The sequence below is a fragment of the Myxine glutinosa genome, chromosome 6 (assembly GCF_964187855.1).
Source record: "Myxine glutinosa chromosome 6, kmMyxGlut1.1, whole genome shotgun sequence".
Classification (NCBI taxonomy): Eukaryota; Metazoa; Chordata; class Myxini; order Myxiniformes; family Myxinidae; genus Myxine; species Myxine glutinosa.
The window spans coordinates 138,419,157-138,435,757 of NC_136266.1; the positions used below are offsets into that span (position 1 = coordinate 138,419,157).

A 16,601-nucleotide genomic window follows, 5' to 3' on the forward strand; every position below is an offset into this window, starting at 1 on the left:
GTTTTTACCTGTTCGATAGAAATAATGTTTGTGGCACTGGACGAAGATGAGATACCCACAAAAGCACAGGTATGCTTAATGAATTACTAATAAGACATGAGGCATAAATTTTGATGGACTCCTCTTCAGCGAATAACACAAAGATGAGCACAGAACTAATTAAAAAGGAAGTGTGCTCTCTCCCTGGCCGTGGGCCTGTACACGCCGAGGTCAAGGACAGGGCAACTGGTCGGAGGTTGAGACATAAATGGGTACCTAATGGAGAGGAGGTGGGAGAGAGGAGCGGAAAGGAGCCTCGTACCTGATAGCTTTAGGGTGCAGACTGAGCACTCCGGCGGTGGGGATGGTTGAGCAGTTTCCGGGAGTTCATGTTGACCAAGCAGCGGAATCTACGCACCACTTACACTTCATTAATGCTCCGTACTAGCTCTCCAGTTACCATTCGGCAGTCCTCTGACCATAGCACTGCATATGTTGTTTTGGATCCTGAATGATCCCTCTTCATTCTTGCTAAACTGTACGTGCCCTCCCACCTACAGTATTTCTTTAAATCATTTGGGCTACTGGGAGATTAGGGGGGCAGCGCCTCACGTCTCGACTCTCGTGTCTCCCTCACAGCATGTCCCTGTGCACTCCGCTAGACCATGCTCATTCCCGGGAAGAACTTTGGTTCACAGGACATGGGTATTTGATGGCAAAGAGTTCAGGCGAATGTACATATGTGGTGAAGAGGGGAGAACGCACACCGCAGGTCAATGTGCAACCTCCACACTAAATTGGTCCCCAAATTACATTCCGCCCCGGATGTGCCCATTCACAAAAGTTCACAAGGGCACAAATACAACAGGAGAGCTGGGTTACCACTATCTTCCATGCATTCTTCAATATTGTTAACCCCAAAGAGGTGAACTTGTACATGGCTTTTGTGGTATTTATTTAATTGTACACCGCACCTTTCCTATGCCATCTCCAGGCATTGCAAATCGTCATTGCTGGGCACCGAAGGGGGCTCGGCAGTGACGCACGCTGAAAGAGAGTACTCAGTTTTCACTCTGGTTGATTTCTTGTTTTCTTTCTTTCTTGGTTGTCCGGACGATATCTCAGCCATCCTTTGAGCTAGGAAGCTGAAATTTCGGCACAGTAGTGAGCAAGTCCTTTGTCAAATACGGTATTTTTTGTTTTTTGAATAATCAATTAATTGAGGAGTTATTTAATTATTAGCGTTTAATTAAGTACTTATTTAATTAATTAAATTTCATTTATCTTCTGACCATTATTAACTCAGGCACCTTTTGAGTTAGGAAGCTGATATTTGGACATGCCAATGACCAGGTGATTTGGCTGCAAAGGATATTTTTGATTTATTAATTAATCAATTAATCGATTAATTATTTAATTATTCGATTAATGACAAAAAAATTTTTTTTTTTTAAGTTACAGATTCTGATGAAATAGTGGTAGTTTATGTGTTCTCTGACCAAATTGATTAATAATTTAATTTTTTTATGATTATTATTTATTTATTTTCATTATTAATCATTTATTTATTTTCTTTCTCATTTGGCCAATATCTCAGGCACCTTTTGAGCTGGGAAGCTAATATTTGGACATGAGTGACCAAGTGATGTGGCTATCAAGGATATTTTTGATTTATTGATTAATCATTTCATCTATTAAGTATTTATTGATTAATCGATTAATTATTTATTGAGTAATCAATTAATTATTTAATTTTTTATAAATGACTTATTTAATTAAATTTCTAAAAGATACATCTTCGGATGAAGCACTACTGGTTTAGTTATGCGATTAGCCAATTGATTATGAAAATATTTTGTGATAATCTTTTATTGATTTTAATTATACAATTAATCAATCAATTAGTGTACACCTCTCCCTCCCAATGCAGCCTCAATGAGCTGCACTGCGGTATTGCCGGGCGCCGGAGGCGCCCCGGCAATGCCGCGCTGCAGCATATTTAATTATTTGGCATGGGGCGGTGTACTTTGAATGTATGTGTACTTGTTATGTTATTTTATTGATATAAGTGGGAAAATTACATGCCCAGACCAGGAATCCAACCCAGGTGGGTTTGACACCTGGGTTCGATTCCTGGTCTGGGTGTGTAATTTTCACACATATTATCAATTTAATTATTTATAATCCTGTTCAGTAATGTAATTAATCATTTTAAACTGATACCTTTCTGACAACCGCTCAATCCATTCATTTTCTGCCCCTTTCCACTCATCGTGGAGATTTCCACTAGCTTGTTAGTCCCCTACCGGTGTACACCGGAGGGGACTATAGGTTTGCACGCCGTCCCTCCGTCCGTCAGTCGGTCAGTCCGTCACACAAAGAACAGTTTTCCGGACTTTTTTTCTAAACTCTTAATGCTAATGATTTCAAACTTGGTACATGGTTTCCTCATGATAAGGTACAGATCAAATTCGAACTTCACGACGTTTCGATCATTTTTGACAAAGTTGACACTTTGAACTTTGGGAATTCTGATAATTCTGATGATCCTTAACTCAGTGCCATTTTAAGTTTTAATTTCCTTTAAAAAAGATTTTCTCTGCAATAATTGGACCGATTGAGATTTAAAAAATTCACCGTAGGGGGGACTCGGTCTGTGGAATATTTTAATGGTAATTATGACGTCACAGGTCACGTGGTTCGACCGCCATATTGTTTTTCGTGAAAACACGAAAACCCCTTTTTCTCTGCAACGGCTGAACAGATCGAGGCCAAACTTTGCAGGTAGAATCGCATACCCATGACGAACAAAAAAGTCAGCGAGCATGACGTCATGCGTCACATGGTTTCAGAGTTATGACGTTTTTAAGCATGAACCTTTAAAACCGAGCTCCTCCCTCATTTTTGATCCAATCGAGGGGAAACTTCACAGATCTGTTCAGCATGTCAGTCTACTAAAATGTCCTTTTGGAATTTGCGATAGGGCACGTGGTTTGGCAGATATCGTTAATTAAACGTTAATATAAAAAAAAAGAAGTATATTTCTTGAATCTCTTGTACCTCAGACCGTGAGTTGATAATTATATAATTCACACAGTGCAATATGTGCAAGCTGCTCCACAGAGCGACCTTGCGGGCTTATCAACGAGGTGAGGCATGACACACGTGTGTCTCAGCATGCCTCAGATCAAGTTTGAAAACCAGCATCAACCGTGCATAAATTTGCATATTCGATCATTTTTGACAAAGTTATGGCACTTTGAACTTTTAGGGGACATGTATTGGAGCGCAATACTCAGAATGCTTGTTGATCATTGTTATCGTTGCAGTGAAGCTTCACGCTTTTCGTTGCTTAGGCTTCAGATTTACTGTTGTGGTTTTTATTACCCTCGCCTGAGGAGAGTGTATTGCATTTGAGTCCGTTTGTTTGTTTGTTACTTGGCAAAAAAAAAGATTTTTTTTTTTTGCAAGTATGTTGATCACTCCGGTTTGTGTGTGGGTTTGGGTGTGTGTTTGTTACTTGCCGGAAAAGATTCCGGCAAGTATGTTGATCGGTTGGTTTGTCTGTTTGTCTCTCTGTTTGTTCGCAGTACTACGTCTACACCATTGCACGTAGAATCGCCAAACTTTAGACACATATTTGTCTTGCCCTGGAATAGACTGTGCCCAATTGATGACGTCATTGGTCACGTGGTTCGGCCGCCATCTTGGAAAAGGCGAAAAACTTTGCACCTCTATATATCCGAAAGTGCTGAACAGAAAAAATTGAGACATGGCTCATTGCAAAGAACTCTCCATGGGGAATAAAATATGTTAATGATGATGTCATAGGTGCCTCCATTACAACAACAACAACAACAACATGCATTTTAAGGCCATTTTCCCTGCTAGAGCGGGGGTTAGCCTTGCGGTCTCCATGACAATCTTCTCCATTTTGCCCGATTTTCTGAATCTCTCCTTGTTAACCCCCTTGCCCGCATTTCTTCTTCCACCATCTTTAGCCAAGTCTTTCTCGGTCTTCCCCGTCCTCTACTTCCTTCTACATTCATTTCCATCACTCTTCTCAACCAGTCACTTTCATCCTTCCTCAACACATGACCAAACTATCTCAACCTGTTCCTCTTCACAGCATCAATCACAGGCTCTATTCCCATCATCTTTCGCAATTCATCATTTGTCTTCCTCTCTCTCAACGATACTCCGCACATCCACCGAACCATTCGCATTGCCACCCTTTCCAGCCTTCGTTGCTGTTCTACATTCATGACCCATGTCTCGCTCCCATAAATGATAACACTTCTCACACATGCAGCATACACCTTTCCCTTCAGCTTCAACGACACTCCCCTCCTCATCAGCATGCCACTCAGTTCCCGAAACTTCTTCCATGCACATCTCACTCTAGCAACCGTTGCCGAGTTTGATCCACCTTCTCCATTCAGCATGTCTCCGAGGTAGCAAAATGTTTTCACACCTTCCAGGTTCACGCCGTCTCCAAGATCCAACTCGACATTTCCTCCATCTGCAGCTCCCTCTGTGCACACCTTACATTTGAATGTAGCTGCCACACTGGTTAATGACCCTCTCAGACCGCTACATTTTTGATGAACCCACTCAGCGTACATTGAATGGAGTTCACTCCGACACCCTTCCTGCACACAGCACATGGCCACTTCACAGTTCTTTCCACCTCACCACATGCTTTACCACTTGCCATCACCTTCGTCTTTCCTATATTCACCTTCAGACCTTTTGTCTCCATACATTCCTTCCACTTGTTCATCTTTTCCTTCAGTCCATCCATACTTTCCACAATCAACACCAGATCATCTGCATACAGCAACTCCCACGGTAAACCCTCCTTTACGTTCTGAGCCAGCACCTCCATCACAGCTACAAATAGTAGTGGACTTAGTACCGACCCCTGATGCACTCCCACCTTCACCTCAAACTCACCACTGTTCCCGTCCTTCGTCCTTACAGCTGTGCGCGCACTTGTGTACATTGCCATCACGACTCTGATCAACCATTCCTCCACTTCTAACTTCCTCAATGTCCATGTCAATACTTCATGTGGAACCCTATCGAATGCTTTCTCCAGATCAACAAACCCAAGAAACAACTTCTTCCTCTTCTCCATGGACTTCTCCTGCAACTGCCTCACAATAAAGAGCGCGTCTGTCGTTCCTCTTCCTGGCATAAATCCAAACTGCGTTTTGTCGATCTTCACCTTCTTCCTTATCCTCCTCTCCAACACCCTTTCCAATACCTTCATTCCATGCTCCAATAACTTTATCGCTCGGTACGAGCCACACTCCAGACGGTCACCTTTCCCCTTGTATAGAGGGACGAGGGTACTCAGTTCCCAATCCACTGGAATGCGGCCTTCTTTCACCACCAGATTACAGATCTCTGTCATTCTCTTCACACCCCAACTTCCTGCTGCCTTCAACATATCTCCCACAACTCCCGTCGGCCCTCCTGCTTTTCTACTCTTCATTGCTTTTATCGCTTCCTCAACTTCCTTCTCAGTTATCTTCTCTGCCGGTCCTAAAACTGGGTTACTCTCTATGTTGCCATCCCATTCATTCTCTGTATTCAACAGCATTTCCTTATATCTTTTCCATCTTCCTTTAGTTCCATCTGGGTCCACAACGATTTGTCCCACTTCATCCTTCAAGCAACTCACCCCCATCAGATCACACCTCTCTTTCGCTATCTGCTTTGCAATCCTGAATACCGCTCTCTGACCCTCTTCCGAATCCAAGCGTTCTCCGAACATTTTCCTACATGCCTCCTGCGCCTTTGCTACCTCTTTCTTTGCAGCCTTCTTACTTTCATGCACTGCTTTTTCTGCTCCCGTACCCTTTGCCTTCTGCCACTCCTTGAACTTCTTCCTCTTCTCGTCAATCCTCTTTCCAACTTCATCATCCCACCACCATGTTTCCGAGTGCCTCGGTGGTCCTTTTGTCCATCCACATACCTCACCAACGGCTCCCAACAGACTATCTTTCATTGACATCCAACCACGTTCAAGCTCAACCACATCAGCCTCCTACCCTACTCAGCCTCTCTTTTAATGCCTCCCTTACTGTCACCTCTTTCAACCTCCACACCTTCATTCTCGGTTGGTACTTCACCCGCTGAGCTCTCCTCGCACCTTTCACCCTTATGTCGCAGACAACCAAGCGGTGCTGTGAAACAGCCTCCTCCCCCGGGATCACCTTTGTGTCCCGGAGGTGCCCCCTATCTCGCCTACGCACCATCAGGTAGTCAACTGTTGTCGTCGACCCACCTGACGTGTATGTAACAAGCTTATTATCCCCTTTCTGGAACTGAGTATTACAAATCAACAAATCAGCTCCATCAGCAAACTCCAAAATCCTTTCACCTTCTCCATTTCTCACACCATATCCGTAACCCCCATGAACTCCCTCAAAACCATCCATACTCCTTCCCACATGTCCATTTAGGTCTCCTCCTACCACAACAACTTCCTCATCTTTCACGTTTTCCATCAGCTTCTCTATCGCACACCAGCCTCCATTATGACGTCATAATTCGACAAGTACAAAACTTCATCCGATCAAGATGAAATTTATTGAGCATAATCTAGGAATAAATTAGTTTAGATAATGATGACAAAATAGATGATAGTAAACAAATAATGATGACGTCATCGGTCACGTGGTTCGGCCGCCATATTTGTCCAAAATGGCCAATAAAAAAAGTATATTCCGGCAAGTCCTCGGTCTCTGACCGATTTTTCATTTGTTTGTCTCTCCGCTCACTTATACTTGCCCACAGGTCACAATTTTAAACCGATCTTCACAAAACTTCACCAAATGGTAGAGTTCGTGGTCCCACAAAATCCTATATATTTTTGGGGTCAAAAGGTCAACACAGGCCAAAGGTCAACCACTTTTTCAAATTTCTAAAATCCTCAATTTTCATCCGAATGACTTGAAATTTGAATAAGATATATATATCGGCTAACTGAATTCAACTACCAACTATTTTTGAGATCAGATTGGCCAAAAGGTCAACATAGGCCAAAGGTCAACAACCATTTCAAATTTCTAAAATCCTCAATTTTCATCCGAATGACTTGAAATTTGAAAAGGATTTACATATCGGCTAACTGAATTCAACCACCAACTATTTGTGAGATCATCCTAGGCCAAAAGGTCAACATAGGCCAAAGGTCAACAACCATTTCAAATTTCTAAAATCCTCAATTTTCATCCGATTGACTTGAAATTTGAATGGGATTCACATATCAGCAAACTGAATTCAACCACCAACTATTTTTGAGATCAACATGGGCCAAAAGTCAACAACAATTTCAAATTTATAAAATCCTAAATTTTCATACGATTCACTTGAAATTTGAATGGGATATGCACATCAGTTCACTGAATTCAACGAACAACTATTTTTGAGATCAGCATAGGCCAAAAGGTCAACATAGGCCAATGGTCAACAACCATTTCAAATTTCTAAAATCCTCAATTTTCATCCGATTGACTTGAAATTTGAATAGGATTTACATATCAGCACACTGATTTCAACCACCAACTATTTTTGAGATCAGCATAGGCCAAAAGGTCAACATAGGCCAAAGGTCATCAGCCATTTCAAATTTCTAAAATCCTCAATTTTCATCCGATTGACTTGAAATTTGAAGAGGATTTACATATCGGCGAACAGGAATTCAACCAGCAACTATTGATGAGATCAGCATAGGCCAAAAGGTCAATGTAGGCCAAAGGTCAACAACAATTTCAAATTTCTAAAATCCTCAATTTTCATCCGATTCACTTGAAAATTGAATAGGATTTACATATCAGCAAACTAAATTCAAATATCAACTATTTTTGGGATCACCATAGGTCAAAGGTCAACAACAATTTCAAATTTCTAAAATCATCAATTTTCATCCAATTGGCTTGAAATTTAAAAAGGATTTTCATATCACCTTACTGAAAGCAACCACCAACAATTTTTGAGGTCAACATAGGCCAAAAGGTCAACATCGGCCAAATTTCTAAAATTGTCAATTTTCATCTGATTAACTTAAACTTTGAAGACTGTTTGCATATCAGGTCACTGAATTCAACCACTAATTATTTTTGATGTCAAAAGGATGCCCCACTGAGTGCCATGCTACTTTGTTCTGTATTTCCAAGTGTCACTCTATGAGTGATTTTTCATTTGTTTGTTTGTCTGTCTGTTTGTTTGTTTGTCTGTCCGCACAGAATAAATATGATTTTCTCTTCAACCGTTAGTCCGATTAACAGGAAATGTTCACCATATGTGCAACTCAACCTGTAGAATTTTTAAATGATAATTATGACGTCATAAGTCACATGGTATGGGCGCCATTTTGGAAAAACCAAAAACTTGCCATCTCTATATCTCCGAAAGTGCTGCATAGAAAAAATTGAGACGTAGCTCATTGTAAAGAACTCTCCATGTGAAATAACATGTGTTAATGATGATGTCATAGGTGCCTCTGCTATGACATCATAATTCGACAAGTACAAAACTTCATCCGAACAAGATGAAATTTATTGAGCATCATCTTGGGATAAATTTGTGGAGAGAAAAAAATGATGTCACCGGCACGTGGTTCGGCCATCATATTTGTTTCAACACAAAAGTCTTAAAAACCACTGAAAACACGTCCTAGCGAGGGTCTGCAAACTCTGATTGCTCTTTCTCATTTGAATTTGCTTTTTTCTCTCTTATCCTGTATGCATGCTCCATTATGAGCAATATCTCCTGTAAAACTGCATTTGTAGTAATGCTTCTTCCTCTGCTTGTGTTTTTTATCATCAGGTAAAAAGTCTCCAGATGAAGTTGTGAAGAAGTACCTTCAGTCAATGAAGAATCCTCCAGAAGAAGTAAGAACTTGCTCTTAATGAATTCCAGAAATCCAATGTTTTAAATAAATGTTTACCTTCTGTGGTGACCTGGAATGTATCAATGTAAGCTTGTGCTGCCTCTAAACCCAAAACCTGTGGCTTGGTTGGTGTATCAACTTGCCTTGCTTTGAGTAATTCCACCCGTGCCCCCCCTCACCCCCTCCCCACCCCACTACCCTTCCCTGTTTTATGATGTCTTGCTTTCCTCCCCTCACACACCTTCCTTAGGACTGTACCATCTGCATGGAAAGGCTCACAGGGCCTTCGGGTTATGAAGGCGTAACGAGCTGCACCGGCATGCGTGCCGAGGGTGTCGGGCGCCTGGGTCGCTGTACGCATGCCTTCCACGTGTTGTGCCTCATTGCCATGTACAGTAATGGAAACAAGGTGTGTGTTGTGTTTTCGAATTCCTCCTCTGCAACATCAACAAAAGAGTGCAGCTGGGGTTTGGTGTACTACCTTGTTGGATTGTGGACGTAAAACAGTGGGATGATTTATGATAGTTTGTAATTAGAATCATCTAGCATTTAAAATAGTGCTTTTAGTACTCCAACATATCGGTTTTACTTGACCAGGCAAAGGAGTTTGATAAAAATGACACAATTCCTAGTCCACTCGTATTTGCTCTGTTATCGGTCCCACCTTTATTTACACATCGTAACCCACAACTTCCAAGTGAAAAACAAATTCTACAAATTTCAGATAGTTAATTACAAATACAAAGCAAGAATATCTTGGTTGGATAAGTGTCCACCCACCTGAGTTAATATTTGGTGGAAGCACCTTTGACAGGAATTTATAGCTGAGAGTCTCTTGGGATAGGTCTCTACCAACTTTGCACACCTTGATTGGGCTATATTTGCCCATTCTTCTGTACAAAACTGTTCAAGCTCAGTCAAGTTGCATGGGAAGCGTTGATGGACAGCAATGTTCAAGTCATGCTACAGATGTTCAATTGAATTTCGGTCGGGGCTCTGACTGGTCTACTCAAGGACATTTATCTTTTTTGTTCCTTTGCCACTCCAGTGTAGCTTTGGCTATGTGCTTTGGGTCATTGTCATGCTGAAAGGTGAACTTCCATCCCAATTTCAACTTTCTTGCAGAGGGCAGCTGGTTTTCCTCCAGGAATTTTCTGTATTTTGCTCCATCCATTTTTCCTTCTATCCTGACAAGTGCCCCAGTCCCTGCTGATGAGAAACATCCCCATAACATGATGCTGCCACAACCATGCTTCACAGTCGGGATGGTGTTTTTTGGGTGATGTGCTGTTTTGGGTTTGCACCAAATGTAACATTTTGCATTTAGGCCAAAAAGCTCCATCTTGATTTTGCCAGACCATAACAGTTTTTGCCACATGGCTTCAGAATCTCTGGAGTGGTTTTGTCCATACCTCAAATGGGACTCAAGTTGGACGTTTTTGAGTAATGGCTTCCTTCTTGCCTTCCTTCTGTACAGACCTGACTTGTGGAGTGCTTGGGTTATTGTTGTCACATGCACACAGTGACCAGTCTTTGCCATAAACGTCTGTACCTCTTTTAAAGTTTCCATTGGCCCCTTCTTGGCCTCTGTGATCGGTCTCCTTGCTTGGTCATCCAGTTTGGGGGGGACGGCCTGATCTAGTCAGGGTCTCTTGGTGATACCATATGCCTTCCACTTCTTAATAATTGTATTTTGTTCATCACACTGCCCACATTCCATGTGATATCTATTTGGTTAATGTAATTTTATCTCAAACCAGTTTTTTCCAATTTACCTGAACAATTGTGAAACGTTTTATTTTGTTTTTGGTTTATTTTTGTCATCCTCCCCCTCATGTTGAAGATCTAAACTCTAAATGATGTTTATTTATGGCATTCCAACAACCAGGCACTGCCTTCAAATATATAAATCCAGGAATGGAAAGATTGAGAATGTGACCTACATGGGCACTAGTACAAAATGGGGAAGGTTAAATATTGCCATTAGTATCAGCAACAGAGATTACTGTCAACAATATTTGGATGGACATAAAACATTTCTAGAAATCACCTTGGTTTGAAGTGTCACAATCAGCGAGAAAGTTGTACGTTTGTATCACGTCATCATGTCAAGAAAAGACAGTTTAGTTACTTGGCCAAATTATTATTTGAGAAAGGTGAGGACTTTTTATGGAGGCTTTACGTTTTGAATGGATAGTTCAGATTTTTAGCTCACCTGGAACGTAGTTCTGTGGAGCTTATGCGTTGGCGCGTCCATCTGTCCGTAAACACTTTCAACTTCTCCGAAACCACTGATGGGATTGTGACGAAACTTGGCAAAAATGATAAGTTGTGACTTAAGTTTGTTCACGGCATTAAAAATATTGGGGTTTAAAGTGGTCTACCGGGGGTCAAAGTGGGTCCAGGTTTTACGCCCCAAAATAGGAATTTGCTCTTTTCTCTGAAAGTACACACACGATTTTGATGAAACTTGACCACAACCTTCACCACCTGTGCTGTACCAATGTTTGCTCAAGGCATTAGGTGTCTGAGGAAAAATTGGTGTCTGAGGAGGTATACGGGGTGTGGTGGGGAAGGGGGGAGGGGCTTACCCCCCAAAATATGTATTTTTTTTCTATTTGTTTGTTTGAAGTCTTATGATTATGTTAGTATGATTGTACATGCTGCTCTGTCTTCTAGCAACCTTTAAAATTGATTAAAATACCGTGATAGTGTTTAAAACAAGTCAGGAGACGACGATGGTTCACGGGCGAGCGGTATTCAATGACAAAGGATGGAATATAACCGAAACAGGCCCAGACAGGCCAGGCCCGGAAATGTGAAAACGAAGGTTACTGACCTTGAAATGAGACAGCAAATAATGTATAATCAGTTTTGAGGTTAGTTAGCTACACAATACCGAAAATTCGGTGAAAAATGAAATGGAAAAAAAAAAAAAAGATAAATGAAAAATCGAGCTCTGTGGGGCTAGACACATGACATTGGCCTAACTAAATATCGAAACCCCTGTCAGATTCCACCAAACCCCTCAGAGAAGATGTAGCTTGAACTCGATTACCCTCCAAAAAGACATCTTTTTCGGGCGTGGCTCTGCCCACAATGGGCGCAATACGCCCACTCTACGCAGGACACAACTAGATCATGATATCAACCTCCCACCCAAGTTTCATCAAGATCGGATGATATCATCGGGTAGTTATGCTGCGGACAGACAGACACACACACAGACAGACGCACACACATGACGAATATAGTGGTCATTTGATATCTTATGAACCAATACCTTTAGTCAGTGTGGTATACTGCTTTATTCTACCAGGTAAGCACCCAGTGGTATTGCCCCTATTTTTATTTTTTATGGAGGCATAAAATAAATGTTTCATGTCCGTCCGAAAGATGAGCTTGCAGAAGATTGAGGTAATGTGGGTTAACAACAAAGACAGACATTTATTATCTATTTAGAGGGGAAGGAGATAAGGCAGTGAAATAGATTTGTGTAGCTTTGTGGAATTGTTGATGGGAAAATTTGTAAAGAGCCAGCTGAAGTGGGCTGGACACCTAGTGTGGAAGTAAGAACATATATTTCTGAAGAGAGCAGATGTGTTGAAAGAACGAGCCAAGAGAAAAAGGGGGAATCGGGGCTGAGGTGGGAGGATTGTGTGAAGAGGGTTGTCAGAAAGATAGAATGGAGAGAGGGCAGTGGTGTTTGTGGACAGAGTGTGCAGCAGCTTAGTACGAGTCATTCTCACCCCCATATAAAGGGATTTTGAGGAAGGACATATACAAAAGGTCAAACGTCATGTGCCATTTGATCATTTTGCAGACTGTAACTCGAGCTGGAAGCATCTGATGTTCTATCATGTGAGCTTTCATTTTTCATGTGGCCTTTAATTGAAATCAAACGTAACAGTGGGTTGCCATCTCACATGGGCGAAGGCATATCAATGGACACATTTGCATCAAATTCTATTTTCTAGTTTCTTCTTTGTCGAAATTTCTTATGTGCAATATGTTGGCTGGGTTGACTGTCATTAATCTGAAAGTTTCCTTTTACCCATTTATTGCAGGATGGCAGTCTGCAGTGCCCGACATGCAAGACAATTTACGGCGAAAAGACCGGGACACAGCCCAAAGGCTTGATGGAGTTTCACGTGATACCTTATCCACTCCCTAGCCATGCCGATTGCCACACTATCCGCATCATCTACGACATCCACTCGGGAACGCAGGTGAGGTGTAGTGCTCTGCCCAAGCATGCATGATGAAACACATACGGACCAGAAAGGAAAATCAGCAATATGTCAATACAAAATCAGCAATGTGTCAATTAAAATAAATTTTGTTTGGATTTTTATGTATTTATATTTGTATATCAACAGGGTCCTGAGCATCCCAACCCCGGCAAAAAGTTCACGGCTCGTGGCTTCCCCCGGCACTGTTATCTCGCAGACGATGAGAAAGGCAGAAAGGTATGATGCCATTTCAATCCATCGTCTTTGTAGTAACTTGTTCTTCAAACAGCACTCGTTGCACTACCGTGACAGTTTATCATGTGTATTTTTTTTAAATTATGCAAGTGTTTGCAATGGTGCAATTGTGTGATGTCTACTTTGATAACATGCTAACCCTAACCCTGAAAATCCTACATTTAAACTGCTATTTATTGACTTTTATGGAGGCTAACTGTTACTGCTAACTTTTATGGAAACTGAATAGCTAACTGCTATTTATTGACTTTATGGAGGCTTCAGTTGGGCACGCCACTCTAATTTTGTGATAAAGCAACCAAAGCCATATTGTTAGCTAATCTGGAACGTAGTTCCAGGGAGCTTAGGCAATGGCGCTTCGTCCGTCCGTCAGTCCGTAAACACTTGCAACTTCTCTGAAACTGCTGATGGGATTGTGACCAAACTTGGCACAAATTATATTTGTTGTGTTGTGACTAAAGTTTGTTCACTGCATTAAAAATGTCGGGGTGTAAGGGGGGGCTACCCGGGGGTCAAAGTGGATCCCCATTTGACCCCCCAAAATAGGAATTTGCTTTTTCCTCTGAAACTACACACACTATTTCGATGAAACTTGACCACTGCCTTCATCAGCCGTGATGTATCATTGTTTATTCACGGAATTTTTAAAAAATTGGGCACTGGAGGGGGGGGGGGTTTGCCCCCCAAAATAGGTATTTGCTTTTTTTCTCAGAAACAACACACACAAATACGGTGAAACTTGACCACAACCTTCACCACCCATGATGTACCAAAGTTTGTTCACGGCATTAAAAAATATCCGGGTCTAAGGTAGTCTATGGGGGGACGGGAGCGGAGGAGTGGAGATTGCCCCCAAAAGTTTCCCCCCCCCACCCCCAAAGTCTTATGATTACTTTAGTATGATTGTACATGCTGCCCTGTCTTCTAGCAACCATTGAAATTGGTTTAAAATGGCATGATACAGTTTAAAATACCTTTAGCCAGTGTAGTATACTGCTTTATTCTACCAGGTGAGTGCCCAGGGATATTGCCCCTATGTTTTTTTTAACTTGCACTCAAGATATATGATTACTCGTTGTTATGCATCTCACACAGATATTGCGGTTGCTTGTAGTGGCGTGGGAGCGCCGCCTTGTGTTCACCGTGGGCACTTCAAACACGACCGGGGAGACGGACACCGTCGTGTGGAATGAGATACATCACAAAACAGAGTTTGGTTCTAACGTCACAGGCCATGGATACCCCGACCCCAACTACATGGACAATGTGCTGGCTGAGCTGGCAGCTCAAGGCGTGCACGATGACTGATTTATTAGTGTAGTCCTTACAAATGTAACATGTTAAAATTTTGCCACCCGGATGCCACCAGGTTTGAATACATCTGAATATCCACATGGGAAGAACACCGCCAGTCAGGTATCTTTGGTGCAGGTATATATTCTTGAGTTTAGCAGATATCGGCATGAGTTGTTTAGAATATCCCTAACATTGCATTGAAAAGATATCTTCGTCATTATTCATTACTGCTCCCTGGCTCATTGCTTTAAGTCAAGCATACTGCTGCCATGCAGGGCCCGTACCTCTTCAGAGAAAACACCTCTTGAGGTTTGGGAAACCTTTATATTCCATATAGTTATGGCTTCCTACACAGGTCTTCGCTGAACAAGGACGCTGCCAGCATTGGAAAGGTCTATGTTGCTAGGCCTACCACTTCACGTGCACTTGTCTTTCAGTTTAGTAAATTTATCCAATGACTTTTCAGCATTTTCCGACTAATATCAATAAAGTGCTTCTAGCACAGCCACAAAGTTTGTTCTTGTGTACAGGTTAACTACGGTATTGAAAGTTAAATTGGTGGGTGGAAGTCTGTTTTGGAGTTTTTCTCAGCCTTAAGCCTCAAAACATGCAGCTGCCTGCTTGCCCTGACCTATCGTATTCCAGCTTTCTTGCTATTTATCATAATTTGCTACTTTATTGGTAATTTGTTTTCATATGCAGGGTGTCTCACTAAAATGTGTGTGCGTGTGCGTGTGTTCACATTAATGGTCTGGGCTAACGCCAAATGCAAAAACCGTTTTTCTGGAATGCAATGGTGGATGTATCCTTAACAATAAAATATTTATTTCAAGAAATAATGGGACGGGGATTCAAGACTGCAGAAGTCAGACAGATGCAGAGCACAAACGACATTGCAAAAAGGGAAGGGTGGGATGACACAAGCTTGATTTACAAAACAACTATACTCCACAAAGACACTGATTCAATCACTCACTCCAACAATGGGGAACAGGCAAGGATTTTGGGAGGCATTCTGCTGTGGTGCATGTGCTGTGCTTCCCCAGCACGTTCCCGTACGATAGGGTACTCATGCTATGCGGCACCAATGTAATCCCATGCTATCTCAGGGCTCACTGTAACTCTCTGTTCTCTTCCGAACTCTGTTACTGGCTTTCACTCTGCGTGCTGCCCAGCCTTATCCCTCCACCACGATCATGCCTCCCCGGCCCAGCGACTGTCTGCCCCGGGGCTGAGCGTTCGCATTACCTGCAGTACTCTGCCTTCTTCGGCGGCTAATACTGCCATTGTTGTGCATGTTCTGGGCTGGCATCATAATTCTTGAGCAGGCAGACCACGCGGGAGGTTTATGGGTCCGTGTGGGAAGTGCATTACTTCCTGAGCTCACTCACCCCCAATCCCTGCCTGAAAGGAAGGTGCGTACAATTTATAACATCAGCCTTACACTCGCCTCTTATCGTGAACAACACTGGTTTGGGTACACACAAAAACAGGACGAATTGACCTCACGTGTCCCTGGTTACAAGGGAAAAAGCTTATCCTACTCGAGCACATGGTCATGCTTTGTTAACGGTTCTAACTAGGCTCCTGCTAATATCTATCATCACGGCCAATATCCCGGCCTTAGCACTCCAATTAACTTAACCAATAAATCAGAATGCTGTGGAAGGCGAACCACATCTGCCTCACCTAGCTAAGCTTATCCTTCTACCCTCTTTATTACAAAAGCTAACAATTATTTCAACAAATATACAAAATTTCTATCTACACAAGCAAATAAATAATTGTGTGTGCATGCGAGCATGCGTGTTCATGTTGATTGTCTGGGCTGACGCCAAACATCACCAATCAAATGCTGAAACGGTTTCCCGTGAGCGGGAAATGAAATGAGATGGTGGGCATATCCTTCGTATTAAAACAATTTATTTAAATAA

At 42.1% G+C, this 16,601-nt stretch overlaps 1 protein-coding gene across 1 annotated transcript in view; it reads left to right on the forward strand.

Moving 5' to 3' along the window:
• The window catches only part of LOC137430351 (E3 ubiquitin-protein ligase DTX4), a 115,952-nt gene extending 100,773 nt beyond the window's left edge, over nt 1-15,179 (forward strand). Inside the window, exons 5-9 of the mRNA XM_068121155.2 lie at nt 8,821-8,885; nt 9,135-9,293; nt 12,952-13,113; nt 13,264-13,353; nt 14,467-15,179. Coding sequence (XP_067977256.1) covers nt 8,821-8,885; nt 9,135-9,293; nt 12,952-13,113; nt 13,264-13,353; nt 14,467-14,679 — 689 coding nt within the window. The 3' untranslated portion in view covers nt 14,680-15,179. The remainder of the gene's footprint in view (nt 1-8,820; nt 8,886-9,134; nt 9,294-12,951; nt 13,114-13,263; nt 13,354-14,466) is intronic.
• Nucleotides 15,180-16,601: the final 1,422 nt, after the last annotated feature.